At 38.0% G+C, this 26,397-nt stretch overlaps 1 protein-coding gene across 2 annotated transcripts in view; it reads right to left on the reverse strand.

Moving 5' to 3' along the window:
• LOC135224704 (zinc finger protein 423-like) overlaps positions 1-24,000 on the reverse strand; it is a 39,326-nt gene extending 15,326 nt beyond the window's left edge. For both annotated transcript variants that reach the window (XM_064263976.1, XM_064263975.1), the window contains exon 1: positions 23,730-24,000. In XM_064263976.1, the coding sequence (XP_064120046.1) occupies positions 23,730-23,835 (106 nt within the window). In that variant the 5' untranslated portion in view covers positions 23,836-24,000. The remainder of the gene's footprint in view (positions 1-23,729) is intronic.
• Positions 24,001-26,397: the final 2,397 nt, after the last annotated feature.

The following is a 26,397-nucleotide window of genomic DNA, read 5'->3' on the forward strand; positions in this document are numbered from 1 at the left end:
GCAGCAGTGCCACCTCTTCGCTGTTATCGGCAGACCTCCCCCAGTCACACTTCATCAACAACAGCCCACTTCCACCGGCCATATTGCACCAGGCTCCACCGCCACAACCACCAACCACCTCCCTACCATAACAACTACTGCTATAGAACAATGTTCTGCCGCCCTAACGTGAACTTGGCCACTCTCACTCCCCCGCCTTCCCGGACACGGAGACGAAGAGGGAGGAGGGGCTTAGGCTCCCCCAGGGACTAACGGGGAGAAGGGCATAGGAGACCCAAGGGACGCGGGGGAAGGGAGATCGGGCTCAGCTGAAATATGTTGCAGGGAGATTGCACATTTCACATTCAACTTGCCTTCTCTTCCCATTAAGAGTGGTGGTCACACGCGCCGCCGCACAGTGGTCCAGGATCACGAATTCGTGGCCAAAAATCAATTTCCACCGATTGAAGGATTAATTATGTTTTTCGGTATTTCATATTCAAGTGATGTTATTGCAACAAGAGAGAACGAAGTTGCAAGTTTAAGTGGGTCATAAACTGTTGGAAAAATATTGAGGTATATATTTATGAGCTTCATATTTTTTAATATGTGAAGAAATTTTACCTCAAGTTAGAAGGAATACCTTTAATGACATAACTACAATACATACATGGCGACAATATATTCTGAAACTGACAAAGCACATAGAAATTAATAGGTAAAGTTGTTGCAGATTTTGAAAGGTATTCCCACTGTATCCACCAATGTATTTGCCATGGGGGCAATATTTAGTACATAAACTTTCATAATCAGCAAAAATTTCTTGCGACCAGCTGCGACCAGAGGATTACAACATAAGAAAAGGACTCGTTTATCACCCGAAGTCCTTTCCCTTCTTGAAGCATCACCTATTTTCATGAGTGATCCCACTACCGAACAGTCTGGAAATGGTGGTCGGGAAAGTGACAGTGATAATGATATTGCCAGTGACACTGACAGTAATGGTTGGAAACATGATTGATGATAGTGATTGTGATTTTGACTGTGATTGTGAAAGTAGTATGGGACACTAAAGCACTAATTTTCATTTCTTTTAATAATACTTGTTAATTCCTGTCATAGTCAAAATAACATCGTGCTCTCGTATTTCTTTATTTTTTTTCATGAAATATCGTGCTCTTGTATTTCTTTTATTTTTTTCAAGAATTATTATTGTATATATATAGTTTTAATATATTTTTTATAATACTATAAAAATCCCTTTCTTATGACTAGTGTTATCATTTTCGTGATTTAAGAAGGTCCAATAGTACATACAAAAACTTTATGTAACGTTAGAATAAACTTTTTCTTTGTTTAATTCTGCATTTTATTAATTTGAATAGATGTTCAAGACACTGGGTTTCAAGTTAGGATCGTTTTCACCTTAGAGTTTTGTCCACGATTTGGCAATTTTGGACCACTGTGCGCCGTCTTAATATATGGGGAAGAAAACTAAAACCAAATCGAATTTATTTGTGCACGAAAAGTAAAAGTTTTACAAGCCGTATCTACGAAGTCGAGCGTTTTCACTGACAGCTAACTAGACGCGTATTTATCTATCCCTATTTCAAGTGTTTACATGATTATATCTCCTGCATAGTGTGTCTAAACATGCTAGGGTCTCCTGAAATAAAAAAGAATCCCTTGAGAGAGTGAGAGAGAGGAAAATAAAGCCAAACTCTGTGACAATCCCTCCGCCGGACTATTTTGGTAATGCCGCTGTTTTTGTAGGGCCATTGGATATTTAATCGGGTGGCTTCGTTTCAAAAAGACCCCCTTGGCATCGACAATGAGGACTCCACGAGAGAGGCTCTGTACCCATTAAAATTACATTATCCAGCAGCTAACAAATACTACTCCTTTCTTTTTGGATATGCAAACTCATATACATCTCCGTCAGGGAGGAGGAGGAGTCGGAGGAGGAGGGAGGAGGAGGAGGAGGAGGAGGAGGAGGAGGCGGAGGAGGAGGAGGGGTGGGAGGAGGAGGAGGAGGAGGAGGAGGAGGAGGAGGTCGTCGCTTCTCTAATAACGAGCCTAAATGCCGCTTTTGCGTTCTTCCCCTTCATAACCTTCTCTTGGAATAAAGAAAAAAAATATTATATGCATTTACATACATGTACACACACACACACACACACACACACACACACACACACACACACACATATATATATATATATATATATATATATATATATATATATGTAAATATATATATATTAGTATATACGCCATTAAGCTACAATTTCTTATCAACTAAAACATTCCCCTTCGGTTAACATATATGAAAATATATTAATTCCGAGGTAGAGCGAATTATATATTAAAGGACATTTGCAGCTTAATGCGTAAGCTATAGTATATATGAATCGTGGTGATGTGATAAGACATTATATATATATATATATATATATATATATATATATATATATATATACTTATACATATATATACTAAAAGTGGGGAGAACGTGCTCGTTTATATACATAAGTAATTACGTATACATTTATGCATACATGCCGACAGTGACTCACTGTTTTGTGTTTTCAAAGTCCCTCATGAGCACAGCCGGGGAATACCCCTGTGGCCACAGTTTCGAAAGTTCCTTGTGGCTTCATCCAACCAAGTCTCATGTGACATTACGTCCTCTCCGAAGAAGTCTCATGCGGCGTGAGTCACTCTCAAGTTCCTCTCCAGGCGAGGAGCCGAATTCCGGAGAGACCAGCGTCCGACGAAGGGACCAGTTCTTTCTTTTGTCTCTCTCACATCATCTCTAATTTTTCCTTTATTAATTCATGGAGATGAGAATACTCAAAAAGCAAAACGTCGCTGTTTACACGATATCCATATATGAACACAAGAAACATTCGCCTAAATGCATTGAAATTACGGTATGCGAAACAGTCGTTCAAAAATTGATAGCGGACTACTTGCGTCTTGCTTGAGCTTTAAGTCTAGCTACTGTCCCTGCCGTGTCTTAAACAAGGATTGAGGCTACAGAATTATATTATCAAATCTCGAATCTTGGGGGTGAATACAAAGTACTTCACTACCAAGCAATTTTTTTTTATATAATTGTTCTTTCTTAAATGTCTGTTCTTCATTCGAACACATATGCCACATTAACAAGCAGTGTCTTACAAGGCAAAATGTATTCGACCAACAACATTTGGTTGATTCCAAAATCAACGAAAGACCCTTGAGATAGGAATAATTTTGTTCTTGAAGCTACATTTAATAACTGTCATCAGACATAATCATAATTAATTTTAACGACTTTATTTCCAAGACGGAAAGGTAAGCTGTATGCCTATACAACCTTAAAATGTACATCCTAAGGACAATACAAAAGCCTATATTCCACTATCGAAGCTACTATAGAGGTATGTACACAACAAAATTAGCTTCCACACAGTGCCACTGGATTCCGCCGAGCAAGACCGCTGTACCGTTGGCATACGTTGGCGGGTAACTGACGGGGGAGGTTTGGTCAGGCTTCGGATTTGGCAAAATGTAGCAATCGGAGAACCTAATTAGGGCATCTGCAGCGTTATTAAAGGTCTAATGAATGATCTGCAGCGTTATTATCTGCAGGATTATTATAGGCCTACTGCATGATCTGCAGCGTTGCTTTAGGCATAATGAATGATGTGCAGCGTTATTATAGGCCTAATGACTGACCTGCAGCGTTATTATAACCTAATGCATAATCTGCAGCGTCATTATAGGCTAATAATGATCTGCAACGTTATGATAGGCCTAATGAACGATCTGTAGCATTATTATAACCCTAATGAATTATCTGAATTGGGCAGTCAGAAGAAATTTCAGTATAAATACATGTTTTTCGGTCGTACGTAGGATATGTACGATTCAAATACGATTAAAATACATTGTTTTATATACCATTTTCGTATTGGTGAAGCCTTGCTGCTTACCGCATTCATTCATAAAAATGAAGAGCGTCATGATATTCCCATGTAGTTGTCACCATTACATCACCTGACCCCTTACAGCTTTCATTTCAATTTCCTTACTCAACCGTCCATTTAACAGCGTGGTGGGCGCCACGTAGTTTTTCCAGATTCAGGAACTTCCAATAACAGCAATTTCTTTCATAGCACCTGCTTTCTCTTCCTTCCTGGGGTATTCGTTAATGACACATACCACAGAGTCGGGGAACCATTCATAATGCTGTATCAAAAGCGTTGTTTCACTTATACTTCGCCTTCATGGCAAACTAATAAGTAACAATGTGGCTGGACGGGTGAACTCTACTGAACTTGACCAAACCATACCCACTCGATGGAGGTGAGCTTAACCTTTTACTAAAAAAAGTAAGGCTGCAAGACAGCAGTTTCCGCAGTTGCTGGTGGTGGGCCTAGCCTTTTACTAAAAAATGTAAGACTGTAAGGCAGCAGTTCCCACAGTTATTGTAGGTGGGCCTAGCCTTTTACTAAAAAATGTAAGACTGCAAGGCACCAGTTTCCACAGTTATTGTAGGTGGGCCTAACCTTTTACTAAAAAATGTAAGACTGCAAGACAGCAGTTCCCACAGTTATTGGCGGTGGGCCTAGCCTTTGACTAAAAAATGTAAGACTGCAAGGCAGCAGTTTCCACAGTTATTGGCGGTGGGCCTAGCCTTTGACTAAAAAATGTAAGACTGCAAGGCAGCAGTTCCCACAGTTATTGGCGGTGGGCCTAGCCTTTGACTAAAAAATGTAAGACTGCAAGGCAGCAGTTTCCACAGTTATTGGCGGTGGGGACTAGCCTTTTACTAAAAAAAAGTAAGACTGCAAGAATACAATTGTCCTTTTAGTCGCCTTTTACGACACGAGGAACTACGTGTGGTAATATTCTTACACCCCTTCCACAGGGTGGAGAGTTGAGTAGTCTATATACCTACAAAACTCTCACTTTAACAACACTACTTACAGAGCTTCACCTACCGTAAATCTAGCTACGAAAGTTGGCGCGTACAGGTTCTTAAGAGATAATAGTCGACTTCTAGTCGCATGTAGGTGCGGTCGCATTTACGTACGACATAGTGTGAAAGGGCCCTAATGTTACAAAAGAGCATACATATACATCATCTGTATTTACGGCATTAGGAGGTAACACGGACTATCAGTACGTAAGAATTACGATTTTATATATATATATATATATATATATATATATATATATATAATATATATATATATATATATACCATTGCCAACTTCCAGTACGTGTCCGTCCTTTTGGAGTACTTCAAGTACGCGTTAGACTGAATATGTCAGCTAGAATTTATACATATAACCACACATAGTATATATATATATATATATATATATATATATATATATATATATATATATATATATACACATACATAGAAGAACGAAAAACAAATTATAGCAAACCGATACCACATGTCGATATACTCGGAGGACCGTTATTTCATCCGCTGTTTTCGTTGTCTGCTTGGACAAAATTATCTTCCCTTTCGAAGATGACCCTAAAACAAACAAGCTTCGACAAACACACACACACACACACACACACACACACACACACATATATATATATATATATATATATATATATATATATATATATATATATATATATATGCGCGTCAGTTCGGTTCAAAAGTTTTCAATAACTTGCTTTCATGCCCAAACACCAATAATTCGGTAAACTTCATGTCCACAAGAAAATCCTATTTCATTCGACGATATCAAAACCTGCTTTCATGCACATTATCAGTTGGTAGATTCCGGTGGCCATGATTCAGATAAGCACGTCTGCACTGATATCCAGCTTTTCATGAGTATATTATTAGGACTGAAAATCTAATCATTTTTTCAAAGTCTAACGAGGTTACAACAAAGTCCAAACTTGACGCATACCTCAGTGCAATACCAGGACAGTGTATACCAATCTTCTTCTAAGCACTTCTGTTCTTGGTACCCCCCACCGCCTGCCACATTTATTAATTTGATGCATTCTTCTTCTCCGTCCTTTGTCACTCGGCTCCCCTCCTCCGTGGGGAGAAGGACGACAAACGCCCTTCTTTTACATCGAACGACCAAAATCAGAGAGGTTCTTCACATCCGTGACCAAATAATGAAAGGGTCCCCTCCCTCTGCGGTCGGCAGTGCGTATAGACATTTCTACTATCGGCACTTTATTTTCATGCGACAGTTGCCCGGCCCGCCATCGCTATCTTGAAATTCATGATAGGAACTGGAAGCTGGATACGCACTATCTACGAACTCACTGCTCTGGAGTCGTAACGTCTATATGCGAGGGAGCGACGTCGATAAGAATCTATATAGACCAGGAAAACTGAACTTCAAAACGCCGAGGTCAATGAGAGTACTCAATGGTCGGTCTACTGGAGGAATTCAAGAGGGCAAATCACTCAGAAAATGACGCACAAAACATCTATGTATTGATAAGTAAATCGATAAAAATACACTTTTGCTACATTATAGTCTGTTCGATGCTCCCGGGAAGTGGTCGAACGGTACTTTAATAAAATGAAGGTATATGTTTACCAGACAATACAAGCAATAACTCTAACATCAATGAGAGTAACAAACGTTTACATAAAGTTATACCGAAAACATCAACAACGGATTCAACCAAAATCAAACGGAAGAGAGAGAGAGAGAGAGAGAGAGAGAGAGAGAGAGAGAGAGAGAGAGAGAGAGAGAGAGAGAGAAAATGATGTGGAAAGAGATCAGGCGATGAAAGCGGCAATGCAATAAGTTAGGGAAAAATTTCTCCTCTCCTCTGCCAAGGCCACAAATCCTATAAAAAAAATATCTCCTCGCCCAAAAATTTTGTTCCAAAGTGGTGGACCGTAGACAGAATATATGGGGGAATAAAGGAGGGAGGTGCCGTAGGATTTCTTCTTGAGGAACAGAATTTATGAGCCATCCTTACCGGCCGTTATGCAAAATTTTGTCAAATTTATGGACTTCCATTTCTTTTCTTCGTCGATTCTTTTCCTTTACAGTTCTCCTCTATGATAAAATTATCCATGATTCGAAAATGTTATCCGTGAGATATAACTCTACACAAGAATATCACGACGCTTCTTCAGTTTTGAACAGATATCAAATATATTCTTTGATCATGGTGTAAGTACTTGTTGTATATGAACTTTATTATAAAAGTCAAAATTTCAGCAAAAATTGTTTTAAAGCCAAAATAATAATAATAATAATAATAATAATAATAATAATAATAATAATAATGAATGCAAATGCATAAAATCACTTTACTGAAACTTTACTATTGCATAAACTTCGGTTAAAGTATATTTAAATAGATATGCAAGTTGTACTGAACCGTAAAAATTCACACACACACGTCATTCCCCATCGTACACACACACAAACATATATATATATGTGTGTGTATGTATGTATGTATGTATGCATCTATGTATGTATGTATACGCGATTATCTCAGTACGGTGATTACAAAGCTCACCTAAAAAGCCAAGTTCGATTCCAAACCGAGGCGTAATCCCTTACCGAGCAGCACGTTTAAACCAACTGTACCGTTTATTGACCTACGCAATGAATCATGAGCCAGTTGGCTAGGCTAAACAACTGCGGTGGGTCGCCATCAGGGCGAAGGAGATAAATGGGTTAAGAGCCTCATCCTGAAAGCCTTTCTGAAAGCCAGAAGGTTAACTAACTAACCACCTTCAGGGGCCAATCAGCTAAAGGGGAAAAGGTGTATAGAAAAAAATAAATAAATAAATAAAAAAAATTCAAAGGAAAATAAAAATGTAAAAGTAAATATTTCGCAGGTCGCCTCTTCATAAACGGAAAGAACGAAACCTTGACATATAAGTTAAATATGTCAATGGTGCTATTTGTGGAGAACGAAGCCCCTCCAACATTTCGACATTGTCTGTAACGATGTTCTTGACCTCTTTACTGGGCTGAAATTCTTTCTTAACGGCGCATTCATAAAATAATAAAACAGCCCAATAAAATATGTATATTGATAATGGATGTTCGCGAAATATAGATGAGGGAAGGAGTTTGAAAGTTATAATTAATTTGTATGATCTGCTTTATAAAGAATACGTTCGTCACTGAAGGATGCACGTGAAATTAAATATGAATGCACTTAAGAGAGAGAGAGAGAGAGAGAGAGAGAGAGAGAGAGAGAGAGAGAGAGAGAGAGTTGCAAAAAAATTCTGAGCCTCAATACATTACAATTAGTCGGCCCTTGACTGTCCAAAAACGAACAGATACGTTAATATGAAGTCTTATTTTTGGTAAAGAGTGTTTAGTCTTACATATCAGTCGGTTTCTTGACAATTAAAAAGATGGCACGTTCATACAGTATAACTTTATAGAGTATAAAATTTCATAACTCCATTTAGTTCACCCTTCATAATCGTGTTATATATATACATACATGCATACATACATGTATATATATATATATATATATATATATATATATATATATATATATATGCATATGTATATATCGAGCTACAATGTCCTTTAATATCTAATTCGCTTTACCTCGGTTTTCATATTTTCTCGATAATAGATTTGCCTGGAACCGGGCGCGAACCCATGGAGCCTTTCAAATCCAGGCAAGTCTACTATCGAGAAAAAATTCCCCTTCGGTTAAGCATATATGAAAAAATATTAATTCCGAGGTAGAGCGAATTAGATATTAAAGGACATTGTAGCTCGATATATGTATATGAATCACGGAAATGTGATATGACTTATATATATGTATACATACACACACATATATGTATATATATTTCTTTGGTTCTTTTAACCTACAATCTCAGATACGAAAGTTCTACTCAAAGAGGGCATTTCTTTGGCACATTGTTTGTAATCTTGCATAGTAAAGTGATGTCCTTTTATCTGTCTTAAGAGAGGAAAGTGAACTCCGTGAACAGAGAATGGGTTACCATAACCTGCAGGTAAGGCCAGAAAAACGTTCGTTGCAATTTGAAACTTTCAAAGTTTCGTGACGTTTCTTCGCTCTGCGTGAAGAATGTGGCCTTCGATTAGTCACCTTTGGAGGGTTCTAGTTTCTTAAATTATTTCCTGGATGATAAGATTATTGAATTGGAAGCAAGATAAAGATCTCACAGGCTATAACTTGATGTAAAGGAGCCGATATAAGTTTTGGTAAAATGATGTTAAATACTATTGTTTTTCATTTGCAATACCATCTTGTATTAGATGTAACTCGACTGCGTAAGTTAAAAAAAAAATGATGTGAAAACATAGAATAACCGTACCACTAGGTCAGCTGAATCGAGAAAACGCAAACTTGACCCGTTTTCTGTCCATCTGTCAAAAACATCCCGTTAACTGAAATAAATATCCAAGCACGAGAAAAGTAACAGACTAATCTTGACATTCCTGGAGTCAACTCTTTCCTGACAGACTTCCCATAAAACTCAGTCAGGAATCCGGAACCAGGAGGACTGTATTCCTATTCCTGGCTGTAAAGAAAACGGATCCCATACGGGATACTTTCCACCCCGTCAGAATACAAAGTAAAGGTTCCTGAGGTAGCACTGTAAAGGAAAGTTATATGAAAGATTCTGAACCAACTTAACTTTTACTTTAGAAAGAGCTACATGGGGTTCGCATTCGGCATCCCCCTCCCCCCAGAATCATTTATATCATTATCGGTGCTACTAAAGGTACTGTTACAACTACTGGTTCTAAATTACTGTTAATTTCATTATCTTCAGCGTCACCTCATTATCATTAAGATTTTAAGCACGGGAGAAATCACTATATCCTTTATTACTCATATCTTTGAAGTAAATCTGCAATTTTTTTTAAGATGACGGATAACTGCATCTCCAATGCTGAATCCTTGTCTAAATTGGTCTTAAGACCTTCTAGCCTTCTTCTAAATTCTTCTATCAATTCTACAATTGCAAAAATCCTATGATTAATCATAAGCCAAACGAGTGTCTGTTCTATACAAAGAATTGTGTATGCTAGATCATCCGCTGCTTAGAAACTACGCAGCTACCCAAACGATCGTTTGAATTAGTCTCCAACCACAATATTACTCGATTGAATTATATAATTAACGTAAATTCTTGGTTACATATGTCTTAGTACCTATTCATCCACGCAAAACATCACCGAAGAACTCAAACGAGTGCATTGTCGGCTGGGTGGCAATGCCGCCGCCCACATGAGAAAGTTTCTCCCCCTTGATGGGCGCGTCCAACAGCAATCGGCTTCCGAGGTTGTTTTCCGTTCGTTTTGTCTGAAGAGAGTTTTGAGGCGCGGTTGCACAGTAGGCAACCGAAATCAGATACGGTTGATGAACACGTGATAAAAATGGAAAGACTTTACAGTCTTCTTTTGTATTTAGTTGAATTTCCTCCCGAATGCATAGAGAGAGAAAAAAAAGCCGTTAACGAGGACACCATACAACCCTATTCACTGAATGAACACACGCGCCTACGCGCCCTCTGCTGGTGAATGAAGGCGCCAGGAGTCCTTCAAACTCCAACTTGAATGAACCTACGCATCATGCATGCGTCATTAAAGCACACACACACAAATACACACGCACGCGCGTGTGCACGCAGGTGTACCCACGAATTTCCCAGGCATACATTATATAGCATCAACCCTTCATGCATACAATTCGAGGACATGGGAGGAGGAGGAGGACAGGGGGTGGGGGACGGGAGGGAACCCAACCCCTCTAATGCCGTCCGAACACCGAAACCCAGGTGGGCGGGGGTGTTGTGTGTGTGTGTGTGTGTGTGAGTGTGCAAGGCCGCCCTCAACATGTATTGATCCCCACCCGAGCGCTGGCGACCCTGGGGAGGTCTTGCAACCCCTGGGGAATTTCCTTCGCCACCCGATGCTGGTGCCTGCCTGCCGTTCCCTTCCCCTCACTTCCCCTCGCTCTCTCTCTCTCTCCTCTGTTCAAAATGAGGGCTGAGGAAGGAGAGAAAAGCCGTAAAAACAGAGGCAATAAGAGGGGGAATAAGCGAGGAGACTAAAGAGAATATTAAGAGATAAAGTGTTTTATTCATTTGATCAATTATTCACCGGGTTTTAGTCAAGGGTGAATCCCGCGCGGCAGGAAAAACATCCCTCATTTCAATGTCAAAAATGGAAGTCATGGAGAGAGAGAGACACTTTCACTGCACAGGATGCAGTTTAGGATTTCATATCATCTGGTGGCAATGCCCCATCATGGCATCCACGAGACATGAACGGAGATTTGATCTCATGACCGCACAGTTTTGTCATACATCACAATAACTCTGCTGGAAATCATCTGCAATCAAGAAATCTCTCATTTTACAATATTTAAAAGTTCATGTTTCGCACCAGGACCGATACAGAGCACATATATATACACATGCAAACATTTATACATTCATTGGTGTTGTGTTCATGTGCTTTCAAATATATACATAGAGCGCACCTTGGCTAAGCGGTACAGCGCTCAGCTGACATTGGCTGGGTCCGTGAATCGATCCCACCATACCGCCCACCAGTGTACCAGTGTACTCGTCCGTAATTGAGTACCAGCACCTGCTGGGATAAAGGCGAGGAAATTGGCTAGCAAACTTACCCCTAGGGAATGAGAAATATATATATATATATATATATATATATATATATATATTATATTTTTTTTTTTTTATATATATCTATATATATATATATATATATATATATATATACTGTATCCACTAACAAGTAACAGGTCCACAACAACAGCAACGCAAGCGGAATTCACACAGACCACACGTATAAAAGTGCACAGAACAAGAAAGAAAAACAATCACGTGAACAGCCGAGTGGCTATCCTCATGAGCCTATTTAAAACTTACAGCGGCTTCAGGATGGGACAAAACTTAAAGCTCTTAGCAACCCTTGATTTCAATGTCCACCTCCCTCCCCCTACCCACCTCTCTCTCTCAAATATTTGTCCTGTTCTATACACTCTAAACATTTGTGATTTTGCTCTCCTTTGCATCTCTCTCTTAATTAAAGAGAGAGATGGATGTTGTTGAGGTTGGGAAGCACGGGAAGGGGTGGGGGTTCTGGCAAGGCAGCGAGTTACATACGCTGCTATATCACAAGTGACAGAGAGAGAGAGAGAGAGAGAGAGAGAGAGAGAGAGAGAGAGAGAGAGAGGTCAATTCTTCCCCACCTTTGGCCTTTTGTCTTCGAGTCGGGAGCCAAATGGCCTACTTTCGCTAAATGTCGCGTGTCAAGTATTTTAAGCCTTCGGCTTAACCCTTTTCTTTATTTTATTTCAAGTTTCAGTTTCACTATTCATTTGAACAAGCAGGATTGCAGGGGCGAATGCCCACCAGAAAATGCCTAAGGAGACACCCGTTTCTCACGGGATACTAAACATGAGGTACGTGCTGCCATCGCGTGGAGTACGCCTTTTGCAAAACGCGGATTGGAAAAAGTGCTGAAGAGACTTCCTCGTACATAAAACAATACGGCTACAAGCATTCACTACGCACTCAATGCCACCATTCAATTTCATGGTGCTACAAGCATTCTCTATGTACTCAGTGCTATATTCAGTTTCATGATGTCTGAAAACATTGTTGGGCGACGTCATTCTACGAGAGAGAAAAGGAAGTGTGAATATCTCGCCACAAATTACCCTTCCTCGACGTACAATCACACCGATCGACAAATCTACGAATGCAACCTGCCTCCAAACACAAAGGAAAATAAGCAACGGCTTCCAGTACATACTTTGTCGCACTTACGAGACAATACTACTTACTTACCTGTCGCCCGAATTCGCTCAAGGTCACTGGCACAATCGCAGCGAACAAAAGGAACGAATAAGGACTCTTGTCTCATTCTAGGTCAAAACAGGTCACAACTAAAGAGAGAGGGGCATAGCAGGAAAGAGAAAGGTAAAGGTGAAGAGGGGGGGGGGGGAGGAGGGGGACGGAGTGGGGTTTCCAAAGGACGTAGGAATGGTGAGGTGGGCCAGTATTGATCGTGCACCCTGGTGTAAGCGCCCCTGGGGAGTATGCAACCCCAGGGAACATCCAAACACGCCAGGCGGTAGGTAGAGAGAGAGAGAGAGAGAGAGAGAGAGAGAGTATTATTTATACACCTCATATGTTAGGAGATGAAAAGGCCAGAGAACAATTCTTTCGGATATTTTGTTTGAACAATAACCACCGGAATTAAAAAATGCAAATATAATCATCGTTTGAAAAAGCTGAATATGATTAATCCGAAAAGGAAAAATTCGTAAGGAAAAAAAAAACAGTGCCCATTTCGTGTAATCATTAATGTACCATTTTAATGCCAAAGCATTGCCAACGAAAACGCACATCACAAACCAACCGGTCTATCAAAGTGAATCAAAATTCGTCAAATTTATCTCTTTAATGTCTGCAAAAAGCCGACGGGAGGGGAAACCGAACATACTTATCAAGTGAAGCCTCTGCCGAGAACAAGAAATGGCTGCGGGAACGAAAAAAAGGGGAGTTCTCAATCCTCAAGGAAGCTGCAAACCCTCCTCTTTAAAAACTGGGAAGGTCACAGGAATCAAAAAAAGGCGACAATTTCGCAGCTCAGGTCAAGTGGGGTTGAACGCAGTCCCGAAACAACCAGTACTATGGTAGATTCACATCAACCGTGCATGTTGCATGTGATGTCTAGGCCCGTCCCTTACGACGCTCCTGATTAGCTGTTAATAAGCCAATCACAGGGCTGGAAACTCTCAGTCTCTCTCGAGAGTTCACATTGGCAGGATGTATGTTCCACCTCTTTTGAAAGACGTATCGCTCAAGAGAGGTGGAATATACATCCTGCCTTTGTGAAAAAAGAGGTGGAACATACATCGTGCCTATGTGAACTCTCTCTCGAGAGACTGAAAGTTTCCAGCCCTGTGACTGGCTTATCAACAGCAAATCAGGAGCGTCGTCAGGGACGGACCTACACATCACATTCACGGTTGATGTGAATCTACTATAGGATTGCTGGCCTCGACCAGTTGAATGTGGGAAGCGGTTGCCCAGGGGGTGTTACGCGGTTGCCTGCGAGGAGGCGGGGAAGATTTTCGTACCTATGAAATGGTATCAAATCCAGTATTACGAAAAAAAAGAAAAAAGAAAAGAAAATAGTAGACTTTATAGTGACGGGCAAGATTTACAATGTCAAAATATGTGCTGGTAATGTCGCTTGACCCTGTTCAGACGGGGAACGTTTAAGAATACTCTAATGACAATATCGTTAAAAAATGAGGAATACTGTACAACCAATATATACAACTTCACAAATGAAAAGGAGAGAGAGAAAAAAAGGGACATCGAAACATCATACATATTTTCTTAAACAAATGCGCTTAATTACGAAATGTCATGACTTACAAAAGAGGCAAAATGTATCGACAAAAAAAAAATAATAATAATAATAATATGGGGAAATGGAAGGGAGGATAGACTAAGGAATTGTTTAAGAATTGCGTCTTTGAACCCCATTAACTTGATAACTGTCTGCCGATTCAGATACGTTCTTGAGCAAACAGTTCAGTACTTGGAGAAGGTAAGCCACTTGATCGACTACAGTTTCTAATGAAGAAATCATATAAAATGTAATCTCAAGTCAGGATAAACTTGTAAGAAGACAATTTGACTAAAGAATGGTATAACACCTCCAGATTTTATAAAGGAAAATTTTTTTTTCCTGTTGCAATATCTTTAAGCGCTGAACATTCGAACTACGAATGTATTTCAACAAAAAAAGATTGATATTATGTGTTTTAAATCTATCTTTTGCTTATTATATAGGAAGAGTTACAATTTGGCGCTTAAATGTTTTTTCACACATAAAAGCCTCTTATCCAGAGTAAACGAAGCTATGTTGGCTGCTACTATATTTCAACAAGTCTTTGAGGATGAGGTTGCAGTCCAAATGACACTTTCCCACTCTAGCTGCATTCCACCACAGTAGACTAATTACCAGGTGCATAATTCACTAGTTAGGTGTTTTCATGTATATACTTATTGCCTGAAAGCGTTTTTCTCAATTATCAACTAATTAAGTCTGATATAATGGACGAAATTAAAAGTATTAGAGCATTCTTTCTTTCTTTCAAGTTTGACTTTTGAAAATACATCTAACACACGCATAACCCCGGCCCCCAAAATAATAAATAAAACGCACGAGCAAACGCACACAAACACACACTTACATCTTAGATCACGTACCGTACACCAGGTGCAGGAGTTGATTCAACCCCCCGAAAAACAACCCCTCCCATCCCTTGGCAGACTCGCTCCTGGTATGAAGCCCCCTCAAGGTGTAGAAGTTAGGCCTTCCTACTACTACCAAACCAACAGGGCCACTCCTCAACACAAACACACATGCATACACACACACACACACCTGCACACAAACGCACACACGCCCGACCTTCTTCAAAAACCCTGCTCGGCATCTCTTCCTTTATGAAGGAGTCCACAGTAGTAAAGGATCAAATATTGATATGCTAAGGGTTGGACACACCAACTCATAATAGATGGAGCTGATGCATAATGCATTAACCACGGCCGAAGGATACAGAGAGAGAGAGAGAGAGAGAGAGAGTGTACAACGCGCCTCTCTGCCATACAACTCCAAGGCTCGAGTTGAGGCGGGATTGGAGTGAAGGGTCATATTTCCTTTTTCTAGGATAAATATATGCAATCATGGATTCATATGAGTACTTACGATCCTCAGAAATTTTCCAAAGGCTGATGCGTCAAGGCAGATGAGAGCGGTCCTAATAATATGAGAATAAAAATAAAAAATAATAAACATAAAAATAAAATTAATAGTAATAAATGATATATAAAAAAAATTAATAATAATAAATGATATTAATAGAAAGAGAAAATAAAAATTTTAAAATAAAAAAAATATAAAATATAAGAAATTTCAAAATACAAATATAAAAAAAAATAATACCTGCAAAAAAAAGCAAGAAACGCCACTTGATGTTTCAAAGCTGAACTAAATGAGAAATCAGCTGACTGCGATGAATGGCAAAATTGAAAATGCCCAATGAGAGAGCTTTCGAAATCATCGTTCTGTCATAACACACGACGCCCAAAAAGCCGTATACTCACTCGGCTTGTTTTTCACATTCAAGGCGATAGTACGGAACGAATTAAGTACCGGACACGTCAAACGGAGGTACTGAGTAAAATGGAAAAACGTCATTTAAAAAAATTTATTTGCCGGAATTTCTGGGAAAAAATTTTCCGAACTGACAACAAATCAGTCAATTTATTGTGCTGTGTTTCAGAAACTTAATTTTATCAACAGCATGAAAATGGTAACATAGAGCAAGAGCATATTTTTTTTTATATATTAAAAGCGCCGATATTCAAGATATGACCATATATGACCAAATAGTGAAAATAGCACCACGTTTCACGAGTACTGAAAACACCACGAATCTTACCAGCTTATAAAAACAACACGTGGTATTATTCTGAATATAGTTAATTCTGACACAACCATGTCAAATACGACAAGCAGGTTCCTCTCGGGAGCAGAGAAGACTGAATTTGAAGAAGAGCGGAATACCAATTTAAGAGAGAGAGAGAGAGAGAGAGAGAGAGAGAGGTGGAGAGGGAGAGGAGAGAGCGAGAGAGACGAGAGAGAGAGAGAGAGAGAGAGAGAGAGAGAGAGAGAGAGAGTCTTTATGCATATCAAAGTAATGTCTATGTTCATTTTCGTGCCTTGAAAAGAACATTATCCGTCTTGTTTTCAATTGAGCGAATAAAAATAGGGACTTTGAACAGTATACTAGTTAATATATATATATATATATATATATATATATTATATATATATATATATATATCTATATATATATATATATATTATATATATAGTTATATATATATATATCTATATGTATATATATATATATTATATATAATATAGATATATATAATATATATATATATATATAATATATACTATATATATATGTTACGCAAAAGTGGGATAATTGCCAAATGTGTACATTTTGCAAAGAATTTTGCCTATTGTGTACAATTTGCAGGCACCAAGCGCTGCAAATTGTACACAATAGGCAAAATTAATTGCAAAATGTACACATTTGGCATTTATCCACATTTTGCGTAACATATATATGAGAAAAAAAATCCTCAGAATAGATTAAGAAAGGTATTTCCACAGTTTCAACATATTCAACGGCCAAGTGTAGAATCTGCAACATATGTGCGACACCTTCATAATGCGCCGATAGCTAAACACAGAAATTGATGGCACATGATACAAATGTCAAATCAAAAGTTTTACAACATACTGCTGATTATACATAGTAAGTACACCGCTTATATACTGTAGTATACTTTAAAGCAGCAATGATAATGAAATGGGGCTGCACACACACACACACACACACAGAGAGAGAGAGAGAGAGAGAGAGAGAGAGAGAGAGAGAGAGAGAGAGAGGAGAGAGACGAGAGAGGAGAGAGAAGAGAGAGAGAGAGAGAGAGTTGGAATAAAAAAAATAATATGGCTTATGGAATTGAGGAAAACTCTTCACCGTAATCAGTATCATATATACATAAGGGAAAACGAAAAATTCGGTCAAAAAGAAAAAAGAAAATCTTTCTCAGGTATAGGTAACTACTGAAACTTAATTCTGTCAAATCTCAGATTACCCGACCGACAATGGATTGATTACCTGCGTTGCGATAAACGTCACTAAAAATTGACTGGTTGCATGTTGTCTGTATGAATGTATTAATTATTGGAACTATACATCTCTAAATGCAGATTGGTTTTCCGTCTATTCCACGGAAAATGAACTAAATTTCAATTGTGCTACAAAATAGTCACGTTAAAATTTGTTGAAACAAATAGTTAATAACAAAAAACTTCGTTTACTTTATTAGGATTCCTGTTTAAATTTGTGAACGTAAAATAAATAGCAAATGATTTCGTCTCTATTCCAAAGCAATGTTTTGATTCATAGTGACATTACACATAATATTTGCTTTTTATTTTTTTAACGAAGATGTTGCCAAATTTGCGCCTGTGATCTAATCAAGAATAAATATGTCCGCAGTACCCACTTATAATCTTGTAAATCAAGAAAAGAGAAATGAGGATGGTTGATTATATGGTTATTCATTAGGGACAATGGAAAATCACCCCCATTTTGCCCCCACCTAAGACATTGCCCGCTAATGACGGATGGATGGATTATCAAATTCTTGCTTAAAAGACAAGTTCTTGGGGGACTAGGCCACTTAAGAGCTTTTTGCCGTAAAGTTCAAAATATTGAGTTTCTGACTTTCAATTTGAAACTTTCGTCGGTGCCAGATGAAAGCTAGTGATGCAATCCCGTTGCTATTAAACAGTTTATCATTCACAACAAGGCTCATTTCCCATAGTAATTAATTCATGCAATTGCGATGTTAGATGAATGTGCCATTCTTTCGCAGTCTACGGGCTGCTCTTTGAGCAAGAGCCCGTGTTGGCATAAGGCCAGCTTAATCTCCAACAACAACTTTCACAGCTAAAACGTATAAATTTTATCACAGTGCAGCAAAAATCACTCCTTCACCATTCGACATTCAGAATAAAATAGAACCAAGGATTTAGGCCAAGCGCTGGGACCTTCGACTTCATTCAGCGTTGAAACGGAAACTGACAGTAAAAAAAGATTTGAAAGGTGTATCCCTAAGAGAAAAACCTCAAAGCTGTTGCACTATGAATCAAGTGTTAGGAGAGGGTGGAAAGGAAGATGAACGGAGGTACGGTAAAAGGAATGAAAGGGGGTTGCAGCTAGGGTCCGAAGGGTCGCTAAAAGGAACCTTAAAATAATGCCTATGTGCGTTGCATGAGGTGTACTGACGGCACCAACCCCTTACGGAGCACTCGACATTAAGAGGCTGTGAAGAAATATGTTAGGTCTTAGTTTTCAGCTACGGGTTTGATGCTACTGCTTTAAAACGTAATTGTGGATGGTAGGTACCTTTGAGGTAACTATGAGGATCATATTATATTTGGGCGGTAGTCAAGGATGATATCGAGCTAATTCTTGACATGAAGACAGTCCGTATGTTCCATGGCTCTCCACTTTCTTCAATCTACTCTCAACTAATGAGCCCTTCCTTCTGATCTATCAGAGCTCGACAATCGTCACTAGACCACATTTACTATTCCTATCACCATGCAGAGTGAGAGATATAACAAATACTGACGGATAGGCGTTCAGATTCCCGCTGTGTAACCAACAGTAAATCTTATTATAAGGGAGTTGGTTTAATCGAATTTCCAACATTATCAAACTTTTATTATAAGGTTAAAGTTAATTTCACCCGGGGCCGCCAAACGTCAGCACAAACTTCCACGTCAGTTAAAAACAAATTAAAATATGTCAAAATGTTTACCTGCAAGGATATTGTGACATTCTAAATATAAGGGTTTGCATGAAGCCACTTAGCAAGTACTAATCTCTTTGCATTTCAATTCATTTTCATTTATATGTTAATTTATTCATCTATTTTTCCTTTTTCAATAAGTGGAATATCTTCTGTTTGTATTTCCCTTATCTCCTCATACTTCTTCCTAATGAATACCATATTCTTTGGAAGATTGAATTTCAAGTCAATTGCCCCTTTGGTGGGCTTGTTCCACATGAATAGGTTTCATCTTCGGAATAATAATAATAATAATAATAATAATAATAATAATAATAATAATAATAATAATAATAATGTTTTATAACAAAGAAAAGCACTGAACTTATTCTTACACAACTTCCCAAATACGCTATTGTACAATATTGTTCGTAAAGCCTGAGAGTTTACTACAACCATTTCTATATTACGCATTAAAGGCCACGTATTATCAATCATTATTAATCAAAGGAAGAAGACTTGTCAAAAAGCAAGTATCAAAATCGTATCCTGTAAAATCTTGGCTAGAGGGAAAACTAATGTACAGATACTGACAACTTAGTGCCCTTCACGACTGATTATTGAAAATTTACTCTAAAAGATAAAACGTTAAGTTGAGTTTCCCAGACTTTTGTAATTAAAAGTGACAAAACCGAATATATGATATTCAAAAGCACTCTATAGATGACCTAGAAACACCATTCTACAAAGTAAAAGGGAAACGACATTTAATTGTTAATGAGCAAAGGTGAGAACAGTTTATGCACCTCAAGCACAAATTTCCTCAGAAATATTTCACACCGGTTTCAAGGATTTATTGGTAATATTTCTAATTTTTACTGAAGGAACAATCTACCACTCCCTTATTCTATCCTGGATGACAAAATGTGATAATACTAGCAAAAATCATATATATGCCGCACGCAAGAAATAATCCTTATCAAAGGTTGAGGGGAGGTTCTGTAATATTCACCATCAGAGCGAAACATATCTTGGTCGTTAGTTCTCTTGAATAATGAACCAAATATTTGATTGTAAAAATACTCGAACAAGAAACATGACAACGACTAAATTAACTCCCCCTTTTTGTGGGGGAAAATTTGATTCTCAAATTATTTACCAAAATAAAATGGAACAAAAACTGCTTTTCCAACATTTTTACTAATCGAATATGACAAACTGAAGCCTGAAATATTCCCTGTAGCAAGGAACCTGATTCAATATTAGGATATTCATGATCAAAGCAGTGAGCAGACGAATTAAATGGTCGCGGTTATGACAACTTCAAGTTTCCCACCCTACGGCCTGGTTAAGCAATTTTTATCACTTGTCTAATAATCGATTGTAAAGAATTGAGGTCATGGAAAACACATGAAATCTTTTGTTAATTAAACATCTAATTTCTCCATTCTAGTCAATTAAGCATCTCGCACAAGGTAGGTTATTTTTTATTACAAACGAGAAAGGTAATGAAAACGAATGAGAGAGTGCTTTGAATGACGAAAAGGGTTCGTTGTACTTAATAACTTCGATACTCGTAATTACATTCTGGACTTCATGTAAATTAGAAATGAAGAGAAACATCAGAACCAGACATTTCTTGAAGACATCCACGTGGGAATTTCAGAATACAACAACAGCAACAACACCATTAACACTATTAAAAAGAGTGATACCAAAGCAAACAAAGATATATAATTTGAAATCCTTAGAAAAAAAAATCACCATTCTCTGTGCTGAAATGAAATACTAAGCGCTCAGACAAAATATAATGGTTACAAACTCTTCAATACAACCCGGATCAGAGTCCCAGATTTATTCGTTTAAAAAAACACTCTAGCATTAATAATGAAGACTTTGGAGATTCATTAAAGGGAAACCGCTGCAACAGGTTGCAAGGAGTAATGTGGATGATGACGTAACAACTAAAACTTGTTTTGAGCCAAGATCATCATCACCTGCATTGGCACCCGGACCTATGAAACCTACTGAGATGCAAAATTCCTCAGAGAGAGAGAGAGAGAGAGAGAGAGAGAGAGAGAGAGAGAGAGAGAGAGAGAGACTCAAAATGAAATCTCCGTGGGATTGGGTTTTAAATCATCTCACGAGAGAGAGAGAGAGAGAGAGAGAGAGAGAGAGAGAGAGAGAGAGAGAGAGAGAGAGAATCAAAAGAAAATCTCCGTGGGATTGGGTTTTAAAATCATCTCACGAGAGAGAGAGAGGAAGGAGGAGATGGGAGAGAATTGAGAAGAGAGGAGAGAGAGAGAGGAGAGAGGAGAGGAGAGAGATTTCAAAATGAAATCTCCGTGGGATTGGGTTTTAAATCACTCACGAGAGCGAGAGAGAGAGAGAGAGAGAGAGAGTGGGGAGAGAGAGAGAGAGAGAGTATTTTAAATAAAAATCTCATGGGATTGAGTTTTATTACGAGAGAGAGAGAGAGAGAGAGAGAGAGAGAGAGAGAGAGCATCAATCAAATGTGACAGCTCTAAACATTTTGTGTTAAACCTAATATATCAAAAAATGCAGTTTTTGTTGCCACAAGAATGATTTGTCATACTACACGATGACTACCTACAGCAAAAGCAGTTTTAATACCTATTACCGCTAATATTGATTAACCCCAGGAAATCACCTTCATGAAAATCCCACCTCACTGTTAAAACGTTCCAGGAACCATAAACATTGATCCGTCACTGAATATCTCTTTTTAAAAAGTGAAATGAAACCGGAAATGACTCTGCACAAACTATCGACTTCTTTTCTGGTTTTCGGTACGTCGAGTATGCGTACAGGAGTCTTCCTTGGTGCTGGTAACTCCTTGTTACCAAGTTTACAAGCACTCCCGATGCTACAAAAGACGCCTTAAGTAAATCAATATAAAGTCTTCAAGTGTTCATTAACGGTGACGAATTATAATAAACACACATTTTGTTCATTTAACGATTCAGCATAAAACGTAGAAAAATACTACTGTATAAGTTGACAAAATGTCTTTTAACTGAAGGATAAAAAGTAATTATAATCACTTCATATGAAACATCTAAAGTAATCACGATCCTCTTTAATCTTCAAACGCTATACGGCGTCAATATAACCTAGATGTTGAGACGGCAGTTTTAATAGCCACCAATCAATCAATCAAACGCTACAGGAAAAAGAATAATAGTATTACTTTCGAATAAAGTAAATTAACCATATCAGTCCTAAAAAGTAATCAGATTAATCGTGATATACATGAAAATCACCAACAATAAAACAATAAAGGTAATTTTGAAGGACCAGGTGAATCTCACATACCATTACCTGCAACTGCCAATGAAGAACAGAAGGAAACGAAACATGCATTTGGGTATCTCGACATACCATTACTTTTCATATCTTCAGTTCATTTAAAAAACACCATTAACTTTAATGACCTTAGCATTAATTTGCAAGCATCAGGAATCATGCCATAGACAGCAAGGACAACATTACCTGTAGAAAGTATAAACTGGGCATATATGCCCACAAACATTCGCAAAGGGGATGACAGGGAATGACAATGTTCTCTGGCATAAAACAGTCTGAACTTGAAAAACCCAGTCATGTAAATCGTATATGTAAAAAAAAAAAAGGAAATTGACAGTAAAAGGTAACAGACGAGTTGACATTTTTGTATATTATGCGAGTAAAAAAACTGTTTTACAACAAAAACGAATTTGATGTAAGAACTGAAACCTTCATTAACTAGCAATGGTCAGGTAAGATAGTCATCAAAGGAAAAGTACGAATCAAAAGGGCACGAAACTCAATTATAAACAGTTTGCATTAGAAATACTTAAAATTAATATTGTGCAGTGTAATTTATAACTTGCATAACAAGAAATATTACTACAACTGAAAGTTCCAGGAAATATCCAAGGACATAAAAAATCTACCTTTAGTCTTTCAATACTAGTTACTTCTGTCAAGACCAAAAACATACTTAGGTTAAACTTTTCTCTTCAAAATGATCAATTTTAGAGTTAAAGCAATTGTACTACCTCAGATCTTTGAATACAAATTATTATGTTCATTAGATTTTGATATTTGATAAAAATAATTTTTTTAGGTTGAAGAAAAATCCTTCCAGATAACGGAAAAACACCATAATGACTCCAATTACGGTGGAGTTCTTACGAAAAAAAAAAAAAATAATAATAAAACCAACCACAACAATAATTCAAAATTTCAGTCGATCGATTCGCGGTTGTCTACTTACCTTCATTCGCCACGCTGCCGGTTTCTGTTTCCGTCCCGTTTTCTTTATTAGCCTGAATTTTCTCAATGAGCAACTCCAGTTTGGAACTGTTCCCTTTAAATAACATCGTCTACGAGTTCAGGTGGGTTCCTGCGGGTCATGCTCTCAACACATCATCGGGGAAACGAGAGAGATGTTCGGGGGGATCACTTCACATCACATCATCATCCATCCCAAGTCAGAGGGGAGGCAACACAACGATCACCCACCTTGCACCAACAACGGCTCCTCGTGAACTAAAACTGTGAGGGCTCACGCACCCATCCTCAGGGAGCACAGCAGGGGGTGGGAGCTCGAAGGGGGAGGAGTCTTGCACCCAGCTCGCTAGCTCATTGGCCCATTGGCGCCCAAATCTCTTCCTGATTGGCTCGGGAGGCTACGTAAGCCAACCCGCACTCATTATCTCCTGTCTCATGACGGTGGATCAACATTACAAGGTGCAAATTGCCCAGATTATCAAGTAACTGTTTGCAACGCCAAGTGAGACGATCTCGCCAAACGAATCGGCGGCTCTTTGATGGAGGTCCAGCCATCCAGCCAGCCAGCCATCCATCATCGTCTGTCGCAGGCGAAGGAAGGAATAGTACCACTTCACCTAACGCCGAAGGGAGTGCAGTAGCAGTAACAGCAGCAGCAGCAGCTCCTCGACCTACCCCCACAGGCACTAATAAAATTTCAAGTATCCTATTACTGCACGAACGATCAGCCACAAAGCGACTTTCGTGAAGGCCCGGTCTGAACACTAACGCAAAGCAACAGCTGTTGGTCACTGACGTAGGGGGGTCCCTCGCTGACAGAGAAAGAGAAGGAAAATCTGGAGGGGGTCCATTGACGCCCGCGTTCTCTGGAGAGGGTAAAAGGGGGTTGGTGGAACAATGACGTCATGGAGGGGCACAGGGGGCAGGAAGAGTCATCGATATTATTATTATAAATGGAATGAGACAATAATTTCTTTGAGGGCCATTGTCAGTTTTTTTTTAATGAAATGGAGATGTGCCCTAAATCTTTTACACCCAGAGTAAAGTGTGGTCATATGTAGTGTGTATGTGTGTGTGTATGTGTGCATATATATATATATATATATATATATATATATATATATATATATATATATATATATATATATATATATACAGTGTCCATAAAGTCCCAGTACCATTACAAGCAATAAATACTTGTAATGGTACCCGGATTTTATAGACACCCTATATATATATATATATATATATATATATATATATATATATATATATATATATATATATATATATATATATTAAAAAAACAGGTGTGAAGTCATTGACACCCATATTTTGGAGACTGAAAAAGTAACCCATATTTCATACTAATATTAAATCTCAGTTATTTACACGTAATATTATCTAGTAATAATATTTAGGAAAAGACGGAGGAGAAACGTCGATCAATGTAAAAGCAACAGTTGCGTTTCATTACTAATCAAAGTAGGTTTTCTAATTCGACGTCAGTTGAAGACTTTATTGACCATATAAAATGTAAACCGTCGGGTTGTACATCAGTGATTAGAGCCAAAATACTTAAAAACATGCCTATTTACATAATAATAAGTTGTAATGACTACTATGTATTGTGACTACAGGTGAATTTTAAGTTTGTTCTTTCACATCTTTGAACTATTTTTAATGTAATAAACGTTCACATTTTTTCCACATATACGTATGTATGTATATACACATATATATATATATACATGTAGCGTATGTATGTTTGTTTAATGTGTATTCGGTATCGAACTGCTCTCTCTGCATCCATCAACCTTGATTTTGTGAGCACAGTCGAATGAGGAACCAACATCTTGATCAATTTCCACATATCCATTAAAAACCTGCTACCTATTTCTTCGCTTCTTTGTTAAAGTTGCATCTTGTCTCTCGCTTCTTCTAAGCTGGATCTTAAGATTAATTGAAACTTGCTTTGGTGAGATCACGCGAACCATCTCTTCTTTCATTTATTTCCCTTTACCTCCTCTTACTTCCTCCTATTGAACACCATATTCTTTGGAAGCTTGAATTGCATGTAGGTGTACCCTGTAGGATTGTTCCAAATGAATAGAGTTCATCTTTTGTATAATAATAATAATAATAATAATAATAATAATAATAATAATAATAATAATAATAATAATAATAATAAGTTCGATTTTATTTTACTAATTTATGTTATTTTTTACCATAAGTACTTTTCATCCGAGTTTATATAAGTCTCAGTCTAATGTTTGGGGTGTTTTTTTTTATTTTTATTCTTTTATTTTAAACCATGAATAGACCTTTTCGTCCTAGTTTATATAAGTCTCAGTCAAATGTTTTTTTTTTCTTTTTATTTACCATAAATAGTACTTTTCATTCTAGTTAATATAAGTCTCAGCTTAATGTTTGAGATGCGCCATCTTCTGTTTCCATCCAAGATACAAGTATTAAAAAATAATCAAATGTAATTCGTCTAGCTAATGGCTCACACTCACCTGTTTTCAATTATCTTTCCAACGCAGCTTGGGATCTCTGGCTCTTCTACAACAGCTATTTTGGCTAGTGCTTCTTTGGCTCAAAGAACGAGTCTTCCCATCCCAGAAGTACCCAAATCAGTAATTATC

The sequence above is a fragment of the Macrobrachium nipponense genome, chromosome 12 (genome assembly GCF_015104395.2).
Source record: "Macrobrachium nipponense isolate FS-2020 chromosome 12, ASM1510439v2, whole genome shotgun sequence".
Classification (NCBI taxonomy): domain Eukaryota; kingdom Metazoa; phylum Arthropoda; class Malacostraca; order Decapoda; family Palaemonidae; genus Macrobrachium; species Macrobrachium nipponense.